This window comes from Pseudorasbora parva, chromosome 4, assembly GCF_024679245.1.
Source record: "Pseudorasbora parva isolate DD20220531a chromosome 4, ASM2467924v1, whole genome shotgun sequence".
Classification (NCBI taxonomy): domain Eukaryota; kingdom Metazoa; phylum Chordata; class Actinopteri; order Cypriniformes; family Gobionidae; genus Pseudorasbora; species Pseudorasbora parva.
In genome coordinates, this window is record NC_090175.1 from 30,354,041 (window position 1) to 30,380,369 (window position 26,329).

General features: G+C 37.8%; 2 protein-coding genes across 2 annotated transcripts in view; one reads left to right on the forward strand and one right to left on the reverse strand.

The window, feature by feature from the left end:
- Positions 1-16,974, reverse strand: part of ankrd10a (ankyrin repeat domain 10a) — a 28,333-nt gene extending 11,359 nt beyond the window's left edge. The window contains exons 1-3 of the mRNA XM_067441530.1: positions 16,615-16,974; positions 7,400-7,552; positions 4,823-4,914 (exon numbers count right to left, since the gene is read on the reverse strand). Coding sequence (XP_067297631.1) covers positions 4,823-4,914; positions 7,400-7,552; positions 16,615-16,812 — 443 coding nt within the window. The 5' untranslated portion in view covers positions 16,813-16,974. The remainder of the gene's footprint in view (positions 1-4,822; positions 4,915-7,399; positions 7,553-16,614) is intronic.
- Positions 16,975-17,516: 542 nt separating this feature from the next.
- On the forward strand, positions 17,517-25,132 carry hsf2bp (heat shock transcription factor 2 binding protein). The gene is made up of 8 exons (XM_067442722.1): positions 17,517-17,649; positions 18,091-18,238; positions 18,740-18,843; positions 19,977-20,126; positions 20,253-20,394; positions 20,509-20,626; positions 20,929-21,032; positions 24,122-25,132. Exons 1-8 carry the CDS (start codon positions 17,599-17,601, stop codon positions 24,352-24,354), a joined length of 1,050 nt encoding a protein of 349 aa, XP_067298823.1. The 5' UTR covers positions 17,517-17,598; the 3' UTR covers positions 24,355-25,132.
- Positions 25,133-26,329: the final 1,197 nt, after the last annotated feature.

Below are 26,329 nucleotides of genomic sequence, written 5' to 3' on the forward strand. Positions count from 1 at the left end.
CCGAAATGCAGCGAACAGATATAAACAGTCGCGCAACTCAGTTGCTGATCTGGAAAAGCAAATTCCATCCACTGTTGCCTTAACGCGGGGTTTTTGGTGAATCTGTGCAGGACTGTCTTGGTCTGGCAACCAAAAACGCACTTTTTGGGTGACATTGGTAATTGTGCACATCACCTGTGCAGCGCAGCCTACAAGCCAGCGCTTTGATGGGCGTAGCCTGTTACTTTCGCTCTCTCCCTCTCTCTCTACTCACGCTCTTCCGGTAGAATTGTCCGTAAGGCCCATACAAGGAAATTCCGCCCCCATTAACGTCAAGTGGACGCATGATCGCAAAAAACTTGCCGAAACTTATGACTAACCGGAAGTAGTATTTTTGACAAAGAAATACTCCCATCAAACGTCCACCTTAACTTTTGAAACTTTGTCCATGTTCAGTATGGGATTCCAAGTCTTTAACAGTGTAAAAAGATCAGTATGCATGAAACAGCATTTCACCCCCCCTTTAAGCACAATGGAGTAAAACAGATCAGAGGGAAATTTTGTGAAGGAAAAAAACAAAGTAAAGTACCATGTGGGAGCATTTTACTGAAATAGTTAACCAGAATGAATCAAGTGCTGGGTATGTGATATACATGCAGTGTTTTACAGACGTTACATATGACAATAAACTCATCCAGTCCTTGCAATAATTGCAATGTAACGATCAGGTGTGGAGATCTAAATCAGAGTAAAATCCCAGGTTCGAGTGGGTGGATTTATAACCCAAAAATCAATTCCGTCAGTATTTACTCACCATGTTGTTTTTAAATCGTAAGGGTGAGTAATGACAATTTTAATTTTGGGGTGAACTAACCCTTTTAACAATGAATTTTTGCTCATCACCCTACTTTATTTACATAAATCAGATTACATTACTTTCATATTGTGGTGCTTGTATTAACTGAATACTTTATGAATTTGTAACTGTGACGAAATAGATTTTTAAGTAGCCATTCCATGTCTGTAAATATTGGATGAAAAAAGACAAGAGTGATACCATTTGAAAGTCCCATATTTCTAAATTGCAGTTCACATTATATGCCAAGATAAGTAAAATACCTCTGATCTGCTAGCTAGGGGAACAATGAGGAAATGTGCATTTGTTTTGTGTGAATTTCCTCTTAACCTCAAATACAAATCACTAAAAACAAACATGTAATATTAAGCTAGGACAACAGATTTAGACAGACACATTAAAGTAAGAAAAACTCCACTAAAAGAGCTCTGCCGGCCTAGTGGTGCCTGTAGCTGCATCCAATAAAACAGAGCAGTGCATTTAAATGGATAGTTCACCCAAAAGAGAACATGCTGCCATTTACTCACCCTCATGTTGTTCCAAATCCATAAGACTGCCATCCATCTTCAGAACACAAATGAAGATGCTGCTTTTATAGTCTCATTTTGTCCAACCATTGATAGTCACAACCAAAACTTTGCTCATTAAAAAGTACAAAAAGTATCCCTATGAATAAACCAATTTAAAGGGTTAGTTCACCCAAAAATGAAATCTATGTCATTAATGACTCACCCTAATATCGTTCCACACCTGTAAAACCTCCTTTCATCTTCAGAACACAGCTTAAGATATTTTATGTTTAATCCGACAGCGTATCCAAGTGTATGCACATTTTACTGTCCATGTCCAGAAAGGGAATAAAAACATCATCAAAGTAGTCCATATGTGACATCAGTTAGTTAATTAGAATTCTATGTTATTCTTGAAGCATCGAAAATACATTTTGGTCCAAAAATAACAAAAACTACAACTTTATTTAGCATTGTCTTCTCTACGGCATTTGTTTTCAAACCTCAAATAAAGATTCAAACGGTCATGAATCAGCGGATTGATTCATGATTCGGATCGCCAATGTCACGTTTGACACGCGATCCTAATCATGAATCAATACGCCGAATTCATGACCGTTTGAAACTTTATTTCTTCTTTTTCTTTCAGCTGTTCCCTTCAGGGGTTGCCACAGCAAATAATCTGCCTCCATCTAGTCCTATCCTCTGTATCCTCTTCTCTCAGACCGACTACCTTCATTTCCTCCTTCACTACATCCATAAACCTCTTTGGTCTTCCTCTTGACATCCTGCCTGGCAGCTCTAACCTCAGAATCCTTTTATATACTAATATATTCACTCTCCCTCCTCTGAACATGTCCAAACCATCTCAACCTGGCCTCTCTAACTTTGTCTCCAAAACATCTCACATGTGCTCTGATGTACTCATTCCTGATCCTATCCATCCTCGTCACTCCCAAAGAGAACCTCAACATCTTCAGCTCTGCTACCTCTACCTCTTCCTCCTGTCTTTTATTCAGAACAACGGTCTCCAAACCATACAACATCGCTGGTCTCACTAGTACTACTGTCCTGTACACCTTTCCTTTCATTCTTGCTGGTACTCTTTTATCACAACAGACATTACACTTTTCTCCACCAATTCCAACCTGCCTGCACACGCTTCTTCACCTTTTGTCCATACTCCCCATTGCTCTGGACTGTTGACCCCAAGTACTTAAAATCCTGCACCTTCTTTACCTCTTCTCCCTGAAACCTTACTGTTCCACTTGGTTCCCTCTCATTCACACACATGTATTCTGTCTTGCTGCGACTAACCTTCATTCACACACATGTATTCTGTCTTGCTGCGACTAACCTTCATTCACACACATGTATTCTGTCTTGCTGCGACTAACCTTCATTCACACACATGTATTCTGTCTTGCTGCGACTAACCTTCATTCACACACATGTATTCTGTCTTGCTGCAACTAACCTTCATTCCTCTTCTCTCCAGAGCAAACCTCCACCTCTATAGACTTTCCTCCACCTGCTCCCTGCTCTCACTACAGATCACAATGTCATCCGCAAACATTATAGTCCATGGAGATTCCTGTCTAACCTCATCTGTCAGCCTGTCCATCACCACCGCAAACAAGAAGTGGCTCAAAGCCGATCCTTGATGCAGTCCCACCTTCCCCGTGAAAACCTCTGTCTCACCTACGGCACACCTTACCACTGTCCTACTGCTCTCATACATATCCTGGACCACTCTGACGTACTTCTCTGCCACTCCAGACCTCCTCATACAATACCACAGCTTGGCACTCTGTCATATGCTTTCACTAAATCTACAAAGACACCACTCTTTCTGTACTTCTCCATTAACAAAGCAAATAATGCTTAATGCGTATAAACACTGTTTGAATCTTTATTTGAGGTTTTTAAAACAAACGCGGAAGACAATGCTGAATAAAGACAATACTGTATAAAGATATAGTAGTTTTTGTTATTTTTGTACCAAAATTTATTTTCGATGCTTCAAGAGATTCTAACTAACTAACTGATGTCACATATGGACTACTTTGATGATGTTTCTATTCCCTTTCTGGACATGGACAGTATAGTGTACATACACTTGGATATGCTCTCGGACTAAATATAAAATATCTTAAACTGTGTCTTCTGAACGGAGGTCTTACGGGTGTGGAAGAACATTAGGGTGTGTCAATAAAGGGGTACTTCAGTACTGGAAAGATTAATCTGTATTTAAAATGGGTGATTAATGTAGTAGAAATGTGAAATTATTTTTGAATTTGGTGCCTTCTAGACTGAGAAAAGACAGAAAATGTGTTTGTCCCATGGGGATGAAAGACTACAATTCCCAGTATGCTTCGCTGCCCTGTGAGATCACTCCCAAAGCCACCGCTACTGGATTACTGTGAATGAGTTATATAATACATTCACTACACGTTTTCAGTCTGGCACATTGCAGTTCATGCCTTTGGAAGCTTAACTTTCATAGGAATTAATTTGAGAAGTTAAAACACTTACATTGCTTAGCATCTGTTTAAATTAATGCCTGCAGCTGCGAGCTGTGCTGTGAGTGTCACAGGGTGAACAAACCCTTTAAGTCTTCTGACGAGAAACTTTGCTTAATATGATCAACAGATGTATAGGCATTTATTCACATTTAAACATTGAATTAAATGACAAAGCATATCAAATATTGTAAATAGAAGCTCAATAGTGCTTGCTTGATGCACGAGAACCATTAAGGCTTGTTCTTAAATTAAACTGCTCCATTCACATGGATTACTGTTTACAATAACTTTTTGTACTTCTTTAAGCATCAAAGTTTTGGTTGTGTAGACTTTCAATGGATGGACAAAAAGGATTAAATAAATATTAATTATCCCTTCATTTGCGTTCCAAAGACAAACAAATGTCTTATGGGTTTGGAACGACATTAGGATGAGTAAATGACAATTTTCATTTTTCAGTGAACTATCCCATTAATTCAATTCATAAAATGTAAGTAGTCGTACATATGCAGTTGTTTTTTAGAATTTGAATTTGTTGTATAACAAAATTACATTTATTCATTTTAAGTATGGTATAGACCCTGTACTGAAGGATTGAAAATTACTACTTGCAAAATAATTCTTGCAATAATATTTGCATTTACATTCTTCCGATTGTGGCATGAAGTCAAAGGATCTTTAAGGCCTAAATTAATATAATTTATTAAAGGATTTTAAAGCGTTTTTTGAGCCAATCAGGTTTAAATGTAAATTATGTATCAAGGCTTTCTAGTTCTTTTCCATCTGGCTTCATGAGATGGTCCAAATTAAAATGCAAGCTCTTTGGCAGAGCTTTTTTATTTATGGAGATTCTCTTTCACACTGTGTTGTCACATAAAAAGCACATCATCAAGTCACATAATAAATCATTAAAAAAATAAAATAAAAATAAAAAAAATAAGACAGTGACTTACTCCGGTTTGGCTCCCTGGACCAACAAGGCATTAATACACTCCATGTTACCAGCCCGTGCTGCTTTGTGAATGGGGGCTTCACCCACATAATCCTGAAACCATATGGGAAATGCAACTTTTTGACAGGCTTTAACTAAATAAATTGAACAGTTCTTCACACTTGCATGCAACAGACAGGCTGACAACAGTATGTACATGAATTTATTCATCATTCAAAAGCTTTAATGGGTACAGCCATCAGCATAGTTGAAAACAATGTGGATCTACAATGCTGTTTAAAGGTTTATGTCTGCAGCTCTGGTCTGTATCAACCTGAAGAAGAGAATCTAACAGGACACTCAGCCAGTGAGTCATAAGGAAGACAAATGAACTCTTCACCCTAACACAACAGCTCCTCCTAAAGGCAGTACACTGAAGCACAGAGGAGAATTTGCTCCTAAATAACCCAGATATTACTACAAAATGTAGGTCAAACCAAACAATTACTGCAGAAGCAGTAATACAACAGGGATCTCTCGTTCGCTTCCTTTCAAACCAATGCAATAATACTGGATGAACAGTCTTTCTGCCTCTGTGCACATTTGTATCTTAGTAAAGATATTCAATGTTAAAGGGTTAATTCACCCAAAAAGGAAATTTATGTCATTAATGACTCACCCTAATGTCGTTCCACAACCATAAGACCTCCGTTCATCTTCAGAACACAGTTTAAGATATTGTATATTTAGTCCGACAGCATATCTAAATGTAGGCACACTATACTGTCCATGTCCAGAAATGGAATAAAAACAGAGTAGTCCATATTTGACATCAGTTAGTTAGTTACAATCTCTTGAAGCATCAAAAATACAATTTGGTCCAAAAATAACAAAAACTATGAATTTATTCAGCATTGTCTTTTCTTCTGCATTTGTTTTCAAACCTCAAATAAAGATTGAAAAATGATTTGGATCGCGTGTCAAACTGCCAAACAGCTAAAATCACGTGACATTGGCGATCCGAATCATGAATCAATATGCTGATGCATGACCATTTGAATCTTTACTTGAGGTTTGAAAACAAACCAGAAGAGAAGACAATGCTGAATCATTTTCGTAGTTGTTATTTTTGGACCAAAATGTATTTTTACATTTTATTAATTTATTATTATTAATGATATAAATCTTTACTGACATCATGATTACTGAGATAGCTTCTCAGTGATTTTAGTCTTCTCTGAATGTGCTATGGTAATTACTGTACCCCACCTCTCCATGTTAAACTAATCCCGTCCGAATAGGGCTTTTGTCTGCTTGCTTGTCTTCATCTGGTGAGCAACCTTCAGTGCCCTTTGGGCTAATTCACAGACTAGTGAATTAGTGACTAGTCAACCCTTAGGGAAAGACGTCACCACAGACAGGATCATCCCTAGCAATAGGATCAGTTTGGCAGAGATTTGTGCACCAGGACACCAGATAGAGGAAGTGGAAGCAGGGATGATAGGTTGGGGCAACTGGTAAGAGGACTTTGAGGCACTTCCTCAAAGATGAATAGTACCAAAGGGTTCAGTTGCTAAAAAAAAAGTAGCAATAATGCATACATTTTCAAAATGCTCATCTCTAGAGGTCAGCTTGAAAAAAATGAACTAAAAATATATGCATTCTTTTTTTATTTCACAAAAAACGTGGTAGAATCGTGATCTTATTTGTAACAATAGCAAAAAAAGAAGTGATTTTCAGATTTTCAGTTTATCCAGAACCATGCAGCTCCTGAATAAATTGAAAATTGAAATTGAAATTTAAATAGATTGCGATCCTGCCACGATTCTGAATAGACAACTAAACAAAATTTTAATTTGCTTGAGGTACTGACAAAATGTGAATTGCTGCAGTCAATTTAAAAAATGGTTAATTAATTTGAATTTATTTAAATAACATTTCTTTGAATTAATTACTGTTGAATAAACTTGTTTCATAACTGGTTGAATAAGCATTTTTGAACGAATCTCTTGAACAAATGACTAATTGACAAATAAATAAACACAGACTACACATCATTCCACATTAAAGAGCATCAAAACAACATATATTGGCCCTGTCCCAAATGGCACTTCATGTGCACTTTCGGTCTTGTGGACTTACAATGGCCGCTGCGTGCGCGTGTTCGTTAAGTCCATGAGACCGCAGGGTGTCCCATTTGTCATTTTAGGTCTCAGAAGGGTGCTCGCGAGCACCCCCTTAGCGGCCTTTATGCGTCCTTGATACGTGCTTCTGCCAAGCCCGCACTGGTGTGAGCTACGCAGCAGACTTCTTCCCGGTAGTCAAAGCGGCATTACGTCGTGAAAGTGCGGACTCAGAGGAAGACCGTGAGGGTTTAGGGTGCCATTTGGGACAGGGTCCTTGTGTTTTTCACCATCCTATGGTGAAATAATGTGCTCTACAAAGACCCTTAAACAATCTTTAGGCTGATATCACCACAAAAAATAAAATCTCAACTTATTTATCATCACATTACAAGGCCTAATACTGTCATATCAGTATAGTATACTACCACCCTCATCACTATAATGCCAGTTATTATTGTTGTACGTGAACCAACCTGTCTGTTTATTTCAGCCCCAGTTTGTAAGAGCCAAAGCAAGCATTCTGGATGTCCTCCAAACGCAGCAATGTGAGCCGGGGTCTGGGCGAACCGTGTCGTCAGTGCATTAACTTCACATCCAACCTGCACCAGCCTCATAACACACTCCAGCTGTTTGTGACAGAAAAATGTAAAATTAAATCAGCAAACCACTTACATGACTTTGTTTGCACCAGTGCCTCGTTTCTCCCCCCACATAAATATGAAGTCATGCTTGTCAAAACATATGGCCATCAATATTTCCAGAACATATTATATGATAAGGAGTGTTTAGCTCAAGGTGCTCATGAAGCTTCTCATTAGTTTATAGAAGTTGCTGTTTATAATAAAACCACACGTGTGCAGAGACATCTAGACAAGTATCTTACCTTAAACTGATATTAAAATGGGCAGTCTGAGCAGTTTCCATTATTTGGCTCTATTTATTAATTTCCTAAGTCTATAATATTCATCCATATTAAATGTGAAAGCATGTAAAAGATTGGTTGTGCCAACTGTAGCTCAGGTAGTAAAAACACAAGGAGAAGAGTTAGTATAATACATAGATATGGCAGATTCAGACACGTACGCCTGTGAAAAACAAATTTCTCTAGTCCTCCAAGAAAAATCTCTAGCTTTTGAATAGCGCATCAGAAATCAGAACTACACGGGAGGAGCTGGTCAATGACCTGAAAAGAGCTGGGACCACCGTTTCCAAGGTTACTGTTGGTAATTAGGCATGGGCCGATATCAATTTTTCATGTTGCGATTAATTGCTGACGTTTTATCACGATATACGATATCACGATATTGAAATAAGTTGCAAAAAAAGTGTTGACATAGCATAACAGCTTTAAGAACTATTTTAGTATAACTGAATGTTTAAATACAATAATGCACCAAAAAAATTACGAGAAATCAATGTTAAGTGGTCTCTTGATTTTTTTCAGAGCTGTAAAAGAACAATTTTCAAACAGATTAAAGTGCAAAAGAATTAGGCTATAAAGAACAACAGGTAAGACGTAGGGCAGCACTCGCATGCGTTTTACAAAGTTTACAAAGAGAGACCGCTTTGCCCACGTTTTTCTTTTATTATCGCTGTTGTTGTAGTGTATACCTGAGGAGTCAGCACGTGTATGCGTTGACAGAAATAAAGCATTATTTTCAAGTTACAACCCATATTAAAGATGCGTCATCAGGTGTGAGATGAACTGCGGTGTAAGTGCGTCCCGGGACCTTTTACTCGGGATCCCGGTTGGGAAACACTGGTCTGTATTGATTGACACCATGCTGGTTTGTTTAGAACTATAATGAGCACCGTGACCTTGCGCTGCCGCGTGATGAAGGCGTATCGCAACTCTGTTATTCAACTGCTCTGGTTTTAAAAGTCACACTAAATGGGCCAAAATGCAATAAAACTTGTTTAAGATTTGCGATCGAATGCAACGCACCGAGTGTGTGTATGAGTGAGTAAGAGACGTGCAAAAGGGCGGAGAGAGAACTTAAGGAAATACAGCGTAACGAATATGCGTGCGTCTTTTAAATAGCGTAAAAATTAATGAATGATGAATCAATATGTGGCGGCCGGTATTGATTATGTGGCGGTCCGCCACAAATTGGTCTACGTGTGGGAAACACCGTCTGGCCTCTGTTTAAAGTATTCCCATACTTTTGATATTCGTGGTCTAGGTTTTTGTGATAGAATGGAGAACTTTCTCCATTCCCAGCATAGATTCCCAGGAGGAGAAGCCAACATTACGCGAGATGAATGTGCGACGCGACGAGCCGACGCATTTCACAAACGTCGACGTATTTCCGTAGTCGACGTCAGACACGTCGTTGCAGCACTAGTTCCGGGCAAATATTTCCCCCTCCAAACGGCCCTACTCGCGAGGTAGTACTTTTTCAAAGTTCAGGAACTTTTGAGGGCGGGACTTGGGCGCTGAACATGCTGATTGGTTTAGCTCACGCAGCATTTTATTTCAACCGGCATTTTTAAAAGTCTTTTGCGAGGTTCGTTCTGCGTTCAGTAAATATCAGCCTTGCTCTCTGTCTGATGGCGCGCGTTCGTCTCAGCCATCTGTTCAATGTCCGTAATAGCTGATAATAATATACATTGTCATTTTAAATCTAGCTTTACAAGCTTTCTGAATATGCTAGTGCTCTTTTCTGTCGTTGTTAATTACCTAAACCAGTAAACCAGTAAACCAGCAAAAGCAGCACAGCTTGAATCTCTTCCATACTCGTTATTAATTTTTTTACAGTCTATTTTTCACCATGTAAACGACCTGACCGATTACTTTTAAGTGTGCGTCCTTACCATAGACCGTAAAAAAATATGGACGACTCGACATCATCCGTTTCCGCAGAAAAGTATGCAAGCTTCGGGACATACTACTTCGCCATCTTTAACGGACTCTGTCGCTTAGTTACGTGCATCCCGTCACCGTTTATCTGCCCTGTCAATCATCATCAGATTCGTCACAGTTCAAATCCTTCACATTCAGTTTAATCTCCTACCGTATCGGAGAGAAATGTAGCCGCTCGTTGATCTGCCATTTGTGGGTCTTTAATGCAGAGACTCTCCTCCTGTGTTTGCAGTTTAAATATAATGATGCATTTAAAAGTTAATGGCCAAAGTGTAATTACAAAAGTTCACAATGCTGCTGCATGTGAAATATAATATGGACAACACTGAATAAATATATTTTTGTCAGGTTAAATATTGATAGGGTCACTCAAACCCCTTTATCTAAACTTCTCTACTTAACCGTCGAACTCGCACATCCGTCATGTTTGTAGTTTTTTAACGCTTTTTATCCGCGTTTGTAGTTCTAATCGAAACCTTGTCCAATTTGCAATGGGTTGTGGGCAATATCAGCCGTTAGAGTGCCCATCGATCCATACTGTGAACTCGGACCGGAAATAGTAAACCATCCGGGAATCTTTGGAATACTCTTTTCAACATACTACGATTTGGGACATACTAATTCTATTTTCGAATACTATTTAGGATGGATAGTATGCGAATTGGGACGCAGGGTTGATGTCCATCTATTTATTACACATTGTCTGAGACGACGCAGACAAAACTATTTACAATGGGGCAACTTATTACTCTGTTCTCTGGCTTTGTTTTCCCTTCTTGACATTAATCGGACTCTCCAACACATGGGAAAAATAGTACATTAAACATTTTCAAGTCCTACTCCCTCTGTTTGGCTGTTTGAAACTGCTTCATGGCCAAAATATCTGAGAAATGTGAATAATCAGCAGATGTTAGGAGCATAAACACTTACACTCCTCTCATTATCTAATATTTGGGAACTAAGATAGGAGGAGGGAGAGGAGAAAATGACAAAAATATATGGCAAGTTGTCAACAACACACTATGAAATAATCCGCTTGTTAAGTCGTGGCGTAAGGAACGCCGTTTCTGGGTCCAAGCCTCAACTCGTTTCACTTGAGAATGCCATTGACGCCCGTTTATGAGCACTATTTAAAATGTTTAACTTTTTTAAATGTTTGATGTTTAATAGAAAAAAATACTTACAGTCTACACAACATTCTCTATGGTCACAGCATTACAGACATTAATATTTTAACGATTTATAAAAGATGAATCACTGTCTGGCCATCTGGAATTTTGGTATGGAGAAAAAGGTTATTATTATAACTTTTTTTGTAGTATTAAACCACATTGTGTGTGTATATTAGCACCGTTTGTTGTGGTATAAGAGAGCGTTTGGACCCAGAAGCGCTGCCGGGTGACGTCAGCCTTAACAGCCGAATAAGAGGTGGAAAAAAAACTCAGGGGTGCAAAGACATGTAGAATACTCATCACAAATAAACAGTAAATATACTAAAGCTGATGAATTTAAACAGAAATTATTTGTTATTAATTTATTTTTTTACGGTCTATGATTTGAACCAGTGACAAATGTGTTAAAGTGTGGAAAACACGACATAGATATTTCACAGGACTGGTTCTTTGCTCAAAGTTTCTGTGGAAGCTTAGGCGCTAAAATAGTTACACCAATAAGCCTTTTCCTTTTTCCATAATGAATGCTGGCATAAAAAAAAAATGAGGTAATGTGTTTGAAACATACGGAAGCTTATTGAAAAAAATTTTACTCTGTTTTTCTGAATTAATGACTTAATTATCTCAGAATTATGAGATACTTTTTCATGAATAGAATTTTTTTGCTCTGTTTTTCTGAATTAATGACTTATTTTTTTCTTGAATTTTTTTTATTTTGTACTGTTTTTAGCTGGATTGCATGGAAGATTCTGACACAGACAGTAGCAGGTCTGGGGGGAGAAAAGTTCCTGTAAAAAAAGTTCCTGGTACAAATTGTTCCGGGTAATTTTGGTGGAAACGGGGCTAAAGGCTACTGTACCAAATATTCACATTGATTTTCTCAGGTGTTCAAATACTTATTTGCAGCTGTATCATAAAAAAAATAGTTTTTAAATATTGTGATTTCTGGGATTTTTTTTTAGATCATGTCTCTTACAGTGGACATGCACCTACGATGACAATTTCAGACCCCTCCATGATTTCAAATTTTTTTTTTGCTCTGTTTTTCTGAATTAATGAGAACCCTCAAAATCCTGCTTTTAGCTGGATTGCATGGAAGTAAACATGTCCCGCCTTACAAGTTTAATCCAGTTTTATTTTACTTTGGGTTTGAAACATTGCTGCTGTCTTTATGTAATATAAATGGTATTGTTTTTAGTGCGTCAATCAAGTGCCTGTTTCTCCATATCAGATATGGTATGCTTTGCGAGCCCGATCTCATTAAAAAGGCATATAAATAGTACAAGTGTGCAATCTTGTGGAATGTATACGCCAAAATGAGTTTTGGTGTGCATATGGTACACAGTTTTTCACATGCTTATGATACGCACTTTATGGCGTATTATACGTACAAACCCACCACCCCCAACCTACCCAAGAGCATGTCATAGCACGCCATAAAGAGAATATCATATGCACGCGAAAGACTGCGTAGCACTTGCATTATCTCAGTATACATTCCACACAATATACTTTCCAGACGATATACATTCCACACGATTTCGCACTTGTACTATTGATACGCATTACTATGTGATCGTGTTAAGATGATGCATCTGAAATGCATTCAGCCTGGCTACGTGGTGACACAAAAGACAATCAGGCAATTGTTGAAAATACTGGATCCCCATGGAGTGCAATAGCAATGTCAAGCAGATCAGAATGTTCTTTTCTGCTGTCTTGAGGTGTCTGCACAAAGTTGATGCACTAAAAACGATAACATTTTTATTAGGCTACTTAAAGACAATGTCTCAAACCCAAAGTAAAATAAATCTGGATTAAATTTGAAAGGCGGAACATGTTTACTTCCATGCAATCCAGCTAAAATAGAGCTCTTGGCAGGATTTTGAGGGATCTCATTAATTCAGAAAAACAGAACAAAATATATATATATTTTTTTTTAAATTAAGTCATTAATTCAGAAAAACAGAGCAAAAAAAATTCATGAAAAATTCTCTCATAATTCTGAGGTAATTAAGTCATTAATTCAGAAAAACAGTAGATTGAGTGAATGCAATAAGCTTCCGTAGAAACAGGCCTGCAGTACCCCTCTCAGAAACTGAAGCTTTCGCGCCTCGATCGCCCCCGAATCTCACTCAAGATGCCCAAAACGAATTAATAAAGAGAGGAGTAGAAGTGAAATTTGTAATTACTTTGCTTATAAAACTGATGAAGATCCTTCAAATCTAGCCAAGCATCTGTCACTATCCTGACTTTAAGACTTCTGAAGAGATCGACAGGTCAGTGATCATTCAAACCATCTCATTTAGACATTTATTTTCTTTTAACACTGATCAACACACACACACAGCCTAACATAAGATCGAATATCACAATCTCCAGCTTTCGTTCCAACCAATGACATTTAGATCTCATAATATTTGTACTCGTACTATTGCACTATTTACATCCGCGTTAGACACAACCGCCTGTGTTTATGTGAATACTCACTAAAGACGGACATTTGTACATAATTCTGTGTATTTGACTGTTTAAGGAAACTTAATGTGTAATGTGCGAGCTTTAAGTTACAGGCGTGTGTGTGTGTGTGTGTCGTTGTTATGAGCTCACAACTCCTGTAACTGTTATTGCGAAATGCTATAAAATCGCTTAAATGATTTCCGTTCTCCATCCCGAGACGAGCGTGAAATGTTGAATCGGATTGTGCTGATTGCTTTAGTGTAGTGCGACGTCTTTTGAAACCAGAAGCAATTTGCTCATTTTGAGAGATATTTTCCTGAAATTATTTCTCGCAAGAAAGTTTTCAAATGAATGATTTGATGTGATAAGCTTTGCTGATTAATTTACTAATAAACATTTGTGGTAATTTCCCACTTTATAAACTCAAAACTTGCATAATTGTACTCATTCACGTGCAATATACCCGCGCTAATATCACACCGTGTGGTATCGATTTAATATCGGTACTTCGGTATTAGATTGTGGTACCGTACCGAAGCCAAAATTGTGGTATCGAGCCATCCCTAGCTGAGATCGACATCATCTCTGAGTGAAGTTGTCACTGAGGCACTAACAGACTTTTTTCTGCATTTTTGAGAGTAGATTGGAGCTTTAGCTTTAATTTCTACATTTCCATAACTGTTTATTTCACACCAACATAATGAATTGTTCTGCATCTGTGAGTGTGGGCAGGCTTTTGATATTGCGACTGTACTTCCTGCTCTCTACTGCGCAACTCCGGTCCTGAAATCGCTACTGCGCAGACTCGGTCCCAAGATGTCAGCGCCGTGCAGGCCGCTGTCATGACAAATCCATAGGCAGTAAAAGAAATGGACAGAGCGTTCCCATAGACTTCAACGGCGGAAAGTGAGGCCAATTAGAAGCACTCACTTCCTGATGGCTAGGCTAACTGCGAAGGCTCAGACTGAGCTTGACGACGTAGATGTGACGCGAGCAACCTGTCTGACAGCTGTAGGTCTTCTAGTAGTTGTGGAAAGTAAAATCTGAATCACGTTGTTTAAATGTTTTGTTCCGTTGCTTTTGGCTCACTATGGGCTTCTCCCCATTCTTCTCCCTTGACTTTATCGGACTTTATGTTTCCACGTCCCCCTGACTGTCTCATAGACAGTAAAAGATTGCTTCTGATCATCTCCTCCTGTCTACGGTAATTTCTCATCTGTGCGACAGAGTCGCGTTGGTTATGCCGCAATCGTTAGTCTATTTTTACAAAAACAGCTTCTGCGGGGCGATAGTGTAAGATACAAGGTAATGGAGCCTTTTATGCATTGTAGTGTTTCTTTAGAAATAAACAATGGACAAATGGAGTCTTTAAACGTCTCAGATGTAAAGTTATTCACTGTCAAAGTGACTCAAATGAATGGGAGTCAATGGGATGCTAACAGCAGGTGATGGCTTGGTTAGCAATGGCAGCCCCTAGGGGTGGAACGTTTTCCGAGTACTAGACTCTTAGACTCTTTCCCTTGGACAAATCCTATCTGCCTGCGAAATCTCGTCTGCTGGTAGCGGTTTTAAATGCCTGATCAAAAGTTGTTATACATGGTTCTGGACAAGCAATTGTTTAAAAATAAACTGAGTTCATTGCCATACTAAGTACACACGGAACACATTTATTTGAAATATGTAATTGATTGCTATAATGGGAGCAAAAACATGTTCTGAATTATTTCGACTGATAAACTAAGTACCAATACAAAATCATGACATAGTATGCCTACCTATAATGTAAAGAATAAAGAATAAAAATATAAAAAAACAGCAATATACAGAACAGGTGCACAAAATAAATAGATTATATACGAGATATGCTTGTATATATTCTATATACTTATATAAGCACGTATAGTTATATAGTACTAGTATATGATTTGTAAGACATTAAAGACTATTTTAATACAATTTAAACAGCAAAAATCAAAATGCGATTTTGTAAGAATTGTAATCAGGCTCTGAACAGATTACATATTAAAATTTATTTCAGCCAATAGAATCGCTCTGGGGGGTCCTTGCGGACAATTTCATAGAGGACAGGATTTGTCATGACACCGCCTGAAAGATTCAACTCGGGCAAGCGGAAACAGATGATGTCGAGTCGTCCATATCTTTGAACAGTCTAGGTTCTCAACACATATGCAAAACGCCTTCTGCACTACAACAAAACTGTCTATAATGTTACATCACATAATTGACTTAAGATAATGCAAATTTAAATATTACAATATTATATTCCAACATTACCATCAAATGTGTAAAGAGTCATTGAGGGTTGTCAAGAACGTAGTAAACACTTCCACTCTGCAGTGAATTTGGATTCTGCAGCATTTCTTTTGCTGATGGACTCAATGTGGTTCGCATATTTGTGAACTACTAGACACTAACTTATGGTAACGGCACAACGAAGATCAGCTACTGGACATTGCTGACGTTTTTTGTGCAGTATTCAAAATGCATGGCATCAAAAGTTTGGATTTTAAATTGGCGGTTTTGGCGCGAAGTGTTTTATTGGTCTTCACTCAGCCAATGAATGAATCCGTGAGCTCGCGCCTATGCGTGCTGGCGCCTGGTATTGCTGCTTCGCTGGCCACCGTCCATGCAAGTTGATTTTTCCAAGTAATGTGATCCAGAAACAAAGAAACAGCCAGTAATGTCTAGACTCGGCTCAATTTCTTCTATTCCTAACAACTAGCAAGGCTTATCCGTTACAACATGCACGTTACACACTTTGGATAGAAAGACGACATTAGTGCCACTGACGCTTAGATACAATCCTAGTGCTCTAACTCTTAAGTTCAAACATGTATTAAGTGATTAATCTCTGCTCTTACCCAGCATGCGAGTTTGGACGCAGCTGCTCCGAATATAACCAGTTTTCTGTCGATGGCCTAATCGTCCAGGCGATACAGCAACAATTTCTTATTGATGAGATTCGGTAACATAACGTTACGTTGTCTCTTATGTGCACAGTTTGTGATGACAACATGCCTCAGTAGTGAGGTTACACCCTCTGTATTCCCATACACTATAACGTTACACTCATTGCATTACCCATACACTTCTGTCTCCGGAAGCCACCGTGCTTGGAAAAAAGAACTGCAGAAGAAAACATACACCAACGTAAATAATGTGTTTCTATTACCTTCCCGAAGTGTGCAGCCCAATGAATGGGTGTCCAGCCGTAAAACAAGTCTTCGGCAACCAGGTCCGCCTGGCTGGAGGAGCGCTGAAGCAACGAGCACAGTGCGCTGATGTCTCCATCCCTGCATGCGCGGTGAAGCGGGTAACGCATGTTCAGAACCTCGTCGTTAGAGAAACCGGGCTGCAGTTCTACAGACATGCTCCAGCAGTTCTGCTGTGTCGCGGAAAAACCGAATTACTTGGCTTATTACGGCCCTAGGGTTGAGCAAGGCGTTGTGTGTGCTCAGATAGCACCGTACATACACAAAGGAAGCAGCGAGAGACTGAACTGTCTGCGAGTGAGTCGCGCTCACTCTCTCAAAAATGTGTATCTTGAGTGGCTGCTTGGAAATCCCGTGCTGGAATTTTTCTGGGGCTGTGGATCAGGGTTGACCCAGACAACAGAATGACGTGTGGGAAACCCCGACATGGATTCTCCCCAGGCGTGTTCAGGAACTCGGTTTGGAACCAAAATACGCGTTTCACAGAACATATTAATACGTGACTGTTTAAAATTAAACTGAATGGTTATCTTATATGTGATGACATCTAAAATAGAACGTGTACTAGAAGTACAACTTTGCTGATCCTGAAACAGCATTCCATTAACCAATCAGATTTGAGAGACAAGCCAGATTTAGCTGTCACCTATCATTTCCCCAGTGATTTTATGGGTAGATTATGGGTAAATTTAGGGGCGGGGACAGGGTTAAAAGTATTTTCTCGGATATGAATGGTGTTTTAATATGATGAATCAGGAAAATGCCTTCTTACTTGGCTTAAAATCACGGTATGTCCAGGAGTCATCCCTGTCTGTTCTCGACTTGGGGGATGGGTGAAAATGATATGGTTTGCGCCGAACAGTTGGGGGCGCTAAAGATATCTTTTTAAACATTAATAGGTCAGAGGTCTTTCGTCCAACGTTATCAAATTGGCACTTTTTAAAATGAAAACATCAAATACAGCTAATGTTGCGTCTTTGTCATCTGCAGGAGAGGTAACTTTACCATTTTTACAAGTTCAAGCTTGATGTTGAGAAATTAGTTTAAGTTTAGGGAAAGGAGGCTTTTGTGCAAGTTTAAGCAAGCTAGTATGCTAGTTAAATATATGTGTTTGATATTTCTATAGTCATGTAAACATATCAAGCATTTTCAAATAAATGTTGTCACCACAAAAGTATTTTAATCGTTTTCCAAGACCCACTCTCTGTTCTAACGACTTTTTAAACTAGGATAATTACATCAAGATAAAAGCAAGCATCACCATTACCACAAGATGTCAGTGTCCCACCATTAACACGTTTAATTATACAAAATACACGTCAGGAAGGGGTTTTGAACCGTGCATACAACTGATGATGGCCCTGTCCAATGTCAGACTTACACTGTAACGTTTGTCTACCTCTAACAAAAAACAAAATGATCCTGTATGTTTAAAGGATGTGGGATCAGATTGCTTCGTTCGAGTCCGAAAACGAGACTTGGAGAAACTGGAGGCAGAAGTCAGAACTCTACGAGAGATTTTGCCAAAAGTAATCAATAGTGACTTTATTGATACTTTCCACAAAGGACGGTCTCTGGACGCATGTAAGCAAAAACTCTTTCATAGTAACTGCTCAGCTATGACACAAAAGAATATGGACTAATATGAATACAATATGGCCTTAATCCATGCTATAGACATCTATATAGTATAGATAAAGCTCAACTGAAGCTTTTAATTAAGGAGCTGGAATTCGAATTACAGGGTTCACACTTAAACGGAAGTTGAAGTACCAGTTTATGCATTATGAAAAAATTTAAGCATTCTTCCACTTATTCAGAGCAGCGGCAGAGAAATGTATGTAGAGTTACCATGTTTCCAATGGCACCCGCTGTAAAAAAAAAAAAATAATAATAATAATATATATTTTTTAAGTTTTAAAGGTTTGTTTTTTGTTTTTATTACTGAAATTTCTTGGAAATTCAGTTCTGAATGATGCACAACCCTGTTTAACAGCGTTTATAATATTGGAAATCTAATGTTGTCACCTTTTAATTCTGACTGTTGACTTGATAAAAATGTATCTATTGATGATTGTTATATAGTTAAAGAACGCAGTGACCGTGAGCAGCAGCAACAGAGAGATGATTGTCTGCACATCCGCTCCAGACTAGAGGCTGCACTGAGCGACAGTCAAAGAGAGAGACAGGTACTAAAATAAAGTAGTGAAGAAAAGTATGAGACCACACTGAAAAGAAACCTTGTGATTTATTGGAAGATTCTAGGAAAGCTTCTGCACAAATAGTTTTGCATTTATATACTTATCTACACCGATCAGGCATAAAACTATGACAACTGACAGAAAGTGAATAACACTTTTTTTCATCATGGCACCTTTTGGAATATTAGACAGCAAAGCAGGGCCAATAGTGGGCACGTGAGCATCAGAACTGGACCACTGAGTAATGGAAAAAGGTGGCCTGGTCTGATTAATCATATTTTTGTTAACATCGCATGGATGGTCGGGTGCATTTGTGTTGCTTACCTGGGGAACACATGGCACCAGATGCACTATGGGAAGAAGGCATGCTGGCGGAGGAAGTGTGATGCTTTGGGCAATGTTCTGCTGGGAAACCTTGGGTCCTGCCACCCATGTAGATGTTACTTTGACATGTACCAAAATGATTTAAAATTCCCAAGATCAGAATCCAATCGAGCCTCTGTGGGATGTGCTGAACAAAAAAGTTAAATCCTTGGAGATCCCACCTCGCAACTTACAGGACTTGTTCTGGCATCAAAAGAGGGACCAACACAATATTAGGAAAGTGGTCATAATGTTATACCTGATTGGTGTATTAACTAGTTTGATGGTTCTAAACCATAGTGCTGGGACCCACTAGAGGGCCTGGTCACTCTTCCCAGGGGACTGCTGGATGGCTTACCTTACAATGATTTCAAATCAGTAAAAAAAAAGGTTATGAACAATTTAAACACTAACCCAATTGTATATACATTAATATGTATGTTGCCAAGCCCTAAAATATGTTATCAGGTAGAAATTTGTGAGAAAAAAATAATGAAAAAATTAAAAAACTAGAAAAGTTGTGTAAATTAATTTCTAATAAAAAGAAATAATTGAAACTTCTAGTATTATAAAGTTTATTTTAATGTATTATTTGATTTAATCATTAATATATGCAAATATATATATTTATTTGTTATATTTCCCCACATTTTTTAAAATGTACCAGAAATATTTCAGGGACCTTTGAATATTATCTTTGGCAATGAGGAGCCTTGGAGTCAAGAAGGTTGTAATGTATGTATTTCCTACATTTGTAGGAGAAGCTGGTTCTAAAGCAGCAGTTATGGGAGTGCAGAGAGCAGCTGCAGCAACAGAAAGGCTTTTGTACTGAGTTGGGTGCTGCGTCTTGCACCCTGCTCTGGAGTGCATCCCAAAAGGAGGAAGCGATCAGAGACATATTGGCTGATGTAAGTTTGTACCATTTTGAGAGGAGACACTATTAAGTGGTGACATCTAGTTAGTGAAATCTGGGTTGTTGTTTTTGTGTACAAAAAAAAGAAAAATTGTTTTACCTCAACTGGGTGTGTTCACAGGGTAAACTGGAGCCCTTCCTGAGCATAGCAGGTCAAACCTTGGAGTCTTTCATCAAGTTTCTGGATGATGATGCAAAGCCACAACAGAGTTACAACTCGCATGAACATCATTTCGTTCTGGCGTTGGCTGGCGTTGTTACCAGTGAGGGCACAGTTTGTTTTAAAAACTAATTCCCTTCAATTGTCATGACATATTTATATATTGCCATCTCAAGAACATTATAAATGGTAATTTCATCTATTCATTGGTTTTTAGATGTAGCTGCTGTGTCTTGTGGACGAGACTTCCTGTCCTCTTCTGCCCACATCCTTTTGGGTACTCTGATGCGACTACTGGGACTAATGAAACCAGGAGTCTTTCCAAAACTCAAAGTGTATGTCAACTTCAAAATAGACTAATATTTGTAATTTTTGTATTTTATTTACTTGTAAAAAATAAAAATAAATAAAAGATGTGAAGGAAAATCAGAGTTTTTTTTTTTTACATAACGGTTACACTACATGACATTTTTAACAATTTTTAAATGATGTTTCCTTTTCTATGCTGTGGACACTTATGTAATTTATCCAATATGCAGTCTTACGTTTAAATTCGGGTTTCTTAGAATAAATTGAGTTGTTATGTGCTGCTTTCTGAAATATTTTATTTTAAAAACTTCCTTTTTTGTGTATGCAGATTGATGCTAATGGCTTTATATAACATCACTATCAGTGTGAACGGACTGAAGTTTATAAGTGAGAGTCCTGGACTTCTACCTCTTCTGTGTGCCCTTCTGGAAGGTGTGTATGGATATGTTTGTGTGTGAGTTTCTGAGAGAGGTCTCTTAAACTTAGATGGCATCACAACACTGTCCCTTGCACAAAGCATCTTGCCTTTTCACAAACACCATCTCTCTATGTACAGTTTAAAGTTAAACATGCATTTTGGGAAAGCAATGTGTACTAAGCTTATAGATAGAATAGAATGTTTATGGATATAATTTGACCAGTATTCAACGAAAAATTTAAAAAAAAAAATGGATATGAAGGATTTTAAGTGCTTTATGAGTTAAAAGTAAAATTTTGACATTTTTGTGAAATTTACCTGGGAGCCATTGCAAATATTGTAAAACAGGAGTAAGATGTTCAGAAATGGAAGTTTGGGTAATAACTCGAGCAGCTGCATTTTGCACCAACTGTAATTCATGAAGAGATTTGGAAGGAAACCCATAAAACAAGACATTACATTAAATGTACAGGGTAAGGCTATCAATTTCAAGATCAATATTTCTGTAGCCTGTTTGACACAATATTTTCACAGACTAACACAAGTTTCTGACAGACTACAATATTTATCAATAGCATATATGCATTAGTTATATTCCCAATTTAATTTACAGAGAAGTCCCAGCTAAGTTTTTTAGGTTAACTATAGAAGAGACTGATTAGTATGTTTCGCACTCACAAAACTCACAATGGGGGTTGTGGACAGCACCTTGATCTATGCCACCCTCACAGAAGAAGCACTTTCAAATATCCAGTCATTGGGGTTTCATTGGCTTCCCCCCTCCAGATTCAACAGCATTCCATACGTTTGTCTTTGACACTTTCATATGCTTTGATTTTTTTAAAACTTTAGGTGGCAAGATTTGTGCAAAGAAGCAGAATGTGGAGCAAAATTGTTAGCAATTTATCATTCCCAATATAGAGTTTAGTTGGAAAAATTTTAAGTCGCCCTGAGTTGCTCGACTAGCCTAGAAATCTAGACGCACCCTAGCAGCAGCAAATCTAATTTGCAGCAAGTGTAATCTAAAATATTAGTGTAATATTTGAAGCTGCTGTCCGTAACTTTTTTGCGTTCAAGATTTACAAAAAAAGATATAATGAGAATGTACAACGTAAATCTATTTCCCAAACGGTGTTTTTGTCTTACCCTGAATCATTATGGTACACTTATAATAAATGTTTATATTGGGACTATTTCAGATCAGTCTGGTAGGAACCACTGGGGAGGAGCACAGTCACTGCGTGCCTCGCCATAGATATAAACAGAGAAAAGTAGCTCTGGCTGCTATATTCTTCCACAAGACGTGCAGTTCTGTTTAGTAACTGCTAGAGTGCAAACGTTACGGACGGCAGCTTTAAATATTTTTGCTGCCTTTTTCAATAATTCCACCTGTTATACAGGTTTTTTTAGGTTTAAGGCAGGGGACCCCAATCTCAGTCCTGGAGGGCCGCTGTCCTGCATAGTTTAGCTCTAACCCCAATCAAACACACCTGAAACAGCTAATCAATGCCTTACTAGGTCCTATAAAGGCATTGATTAGCTGGTTCAGGTGTGTTTGATTGGGGTTGGAGCTAAACTCTGCTGGACAGCGGACCTCCAGGACCGAGATTGGGGACCCCTGGTTTAAGGTGTCTTGGTGGTCTACTAGCCTGGGTACAAATTAACAAAAGGAAGCTTATTCAGTGGTCTTATTTTTTTTATTTGAGAGGAAAAAAACAAAAACAAAAACGTTTTTCATGAATATTGTTTTTTTAAGTGATTTGACACTAAATTTCAATATTTCTGCTAAAATCATTCAGGAGGTCCTAAAGAAGCTTCATGTAAAATTTGGTGCTTTTATCACCTTGGTAACGGTACTACTTAATATATGCACTACCCATCTGGGCTAAATGTACAATGCTCAATTTGATTCCATCCGTCTTATCCATCCCTTTTACTCTATTCTGCGCTATTTTCACACACACACACACACACACAAACACAAACACAAACACAAACACACACACACACACACACATCTGGGTATACATATACGTACTGATTTTTATAGTGTACAAACTGTATATTCTCTCCCCTTACACTATACCTACCCATCACACAAAACGTTCTGCATTTTTTTATTTTCAAAAAAAAAAATTGTATAAGCTTGTTTCCTTATAGGGAGGAAAAAAATGTCCCCGCAAGGAAAAGGATTTAGGATATCTTTATAGGGACATTTTGTCCCCATAATGTAGAGTTTACCAGGCCACACACACACACACACACACACACACACTTTGAACATAGTGGCTATAATCTACAATAAATGGCTTTTAATGTAAAAAATAATTTATTACGTATTACGTAAATAATTACGTAAATATTAAATACGTATCCATATCAGAAATGGAAAACAAAGTAGAAACTACGTCTATAGAATCAATATCTAAAGAAATCTATATGTGTACCAAATGATTATTTGATTAGCCATTATGATCAGTTGGATTAAATGATAGACAAATGTATTAAACTGAATGAGAAGAGATGCAAATCAAAAGTTTGATAGTAAGAGATTTATGAAAGGTGGTTACTGTGAATGAAACATTTATGTAGATGAAACTCTTATTTTGTGTAGTGAAAATTTGTGGTTGTGTATTGTACTAACACAATTGAAAATATGCTGCAATGTTTGACGAAAGTGAACTTTTGATTATCTGATGTGATATTAGCACTATGAGTTTTGAAAATGTACACCTTGCTTGTGAAAATACTACCAAAGCTAATAAAAAAACTGTAATCATTTGAAATATATCAGTCTGTGTGTAATGAATAAATATAATATACAAGTTTAATTTTTTTAATGGAATTAGTGAAATAAATCAACTTATTGATTATATTCTAATTATATGACCAGCACTTGTAACCCTAAAGCACCCTAAGAACTCCCTAGAACTCCCTATTAATATCTATGTATTTAGAATGCTTTGGCATCCCTGTTAGTGTAAATGTCATGTATCTCAATAATTTTTTTCCATGTAGTGTTCATGTTGACAAAAAAGTTTGGTAACTTCTGGTGTTGTGGATTACAGATGGCTCTCTAACCCCATGATATACTCTCCCGCAGACCCTGACCCAGAAGTGTGTCTGCAGTCATTGAGGCTCCTTCAATCTTTACTGCTAGAGAGAGACGTCATGTCACACATGACCACTGATTTTCTCGGCTCTTTCCCACTCAGTCGTATCACCCATCTAGCTTCAAGCCGCCATCCTGCTCTCAAACAAACAGCTAAGGAAACACTAGAAGATCTGGCTAGCTTTACCAACATCCAGAATAAAGTCGCAGAGAAGGAGCAGTGAAGCCCAGGCTATCAAACTTAAAACCGGGAGGTCTCGGTTTAGGTCCAGCAAACCACATACTAGTTCAGAGACTTAGCCATGTTCTAGGCATAATCATCTAAAGAAACCTAAGAAGAGAGTTCCAATTGTAAGTCGTGCTGAAGCAAGTGTTAACCTTTTTTTTGTACACAATAATACAATTTAATTCCTTTTTAAATGTTTTCCTCAAGATTAGTCATCCTTTACTGTGTTTGGTCCTGTAAATATAAAATACTTCTACAGAACTTTATCTTTTTTGTGATGTAAATGCTGACCAACACAAATGCCAAAGAATCTGTATCACTTTCTTACATACTCCATGTGCCCTTTACATCACTTTATGCACTGGATAAAATTATCATCAAATCAATATGTGTGCTGCCCTTTCTAGCACACCCACAACATCAACCATCTCTGTTGTCCAGCATACGTGGAATTCTAAACTTAGCATCACTGTTAGGACAGCAGCAGATAGGGGTCAGACGTCACGGAACCTATTGAAGTATGGCCCTTTGGATGTCAGCAGCAATAATGTTTGTCATAATGGTGCCCAGTGTATTTAAAAAGTTAAATGCAGAGCTTTTAAAGTTGCACTTTCAGTTGATGTTTTTTCCACAATGTGTTGACAAATAGAATGTTCTCATTTATTGCTTTGGTTGTGGTCTTGTTCATCTGCATATTTATTTTACAATATGTTTCAGGCTATACAATTAAAGGTTATACAAGTTTTTTTTTTTTTTTTTTACTCTGATGATTTGTTCTTCTGTTTGTCGATGAAGGCCTATTAGTAAGATGTTCCTTTGTCGATCGCAGAGAAATCCAACAAAAAAAACTTTACTTTATGACATTCTCACAACCTGCTACAATGGGTGATGCTTTTATAAATTACATCATCCTGTTATGTGTATCTTTTGGGGACCAATCATTAAAGTTGAATTGCAGATGATTACAATGGAAAAAGGAGATTATTTGATAAGATGAACGCTGATATCAATCAGTTAATCCGACAAAAGCATGGTTGCGCCTGAAATCACATTTAAAAATAAGTGCCCACTCAAGAGAGTAATTACATCATAGCTGCTAAAAAGTATTATACATATAATGTATGAGTGTGTGTATGAAGGTAATTGGACGTACGGTAATATGGCTTCTTGACAATTAAACCCTAGTCTAACAATTATTATAGACTATTTCAGATGTCTTCATGGTACTTGACAGTAACAATATTTTCCACTGTAAGCCAGTAAGAAAGCATCTGTAGGAACATAGACGAGTGATAAACCTGAACAGTCTCCAATTTTAGTGATCCTTGTGCACAACATGACTTGTTCACTGGTAGACACCCAAAACTTTTCTACTTGCATCAAATTATTCCTGCCCTTGTGAGGTGTATGATGTCACACCCATTGCCAAGAAATAGTCCACCCAGTAAATCCCAACTACATTCTCTCAGATGGTGTGGGGTATTACTGTGTTCAATTATGAAAGCAGATTTACTTGAATTACTTGTTTTTTTATGAAGCAATGGAAAAGTTGTAATTAACACAAGTTAATAAAGCTAGTTGATAATCAGAAAAGGAATATATAAAGGTCCTCAAAAAAATTAGCATATGTAATAAAAGTTCATTATTTTCCATAATGTAATGATAAAAATTAAACTTTCATATATTTTAGATTAATTGGACACCAACTGAAATATATCAGGTCTTTTATTGTTTTAATACTGATGATTTTGGCATACAGCTCATGAAAACCCAAAATTCCTGTCTCAAACATTAGCATATCATGAAAAGGTTCTCTAAACGAGCTATTAACCTAATCATCTGAATCAACTAATTAACTCCTTCAAAAGATTCCTGAGGCTTTTAAAAACTCCCAGCCTGCTTCATTACTCAAAACCGCAATCATGGGTAAGACTGCCGACCTGACTGCTGTCCAGAAGGCCATCATTGACACC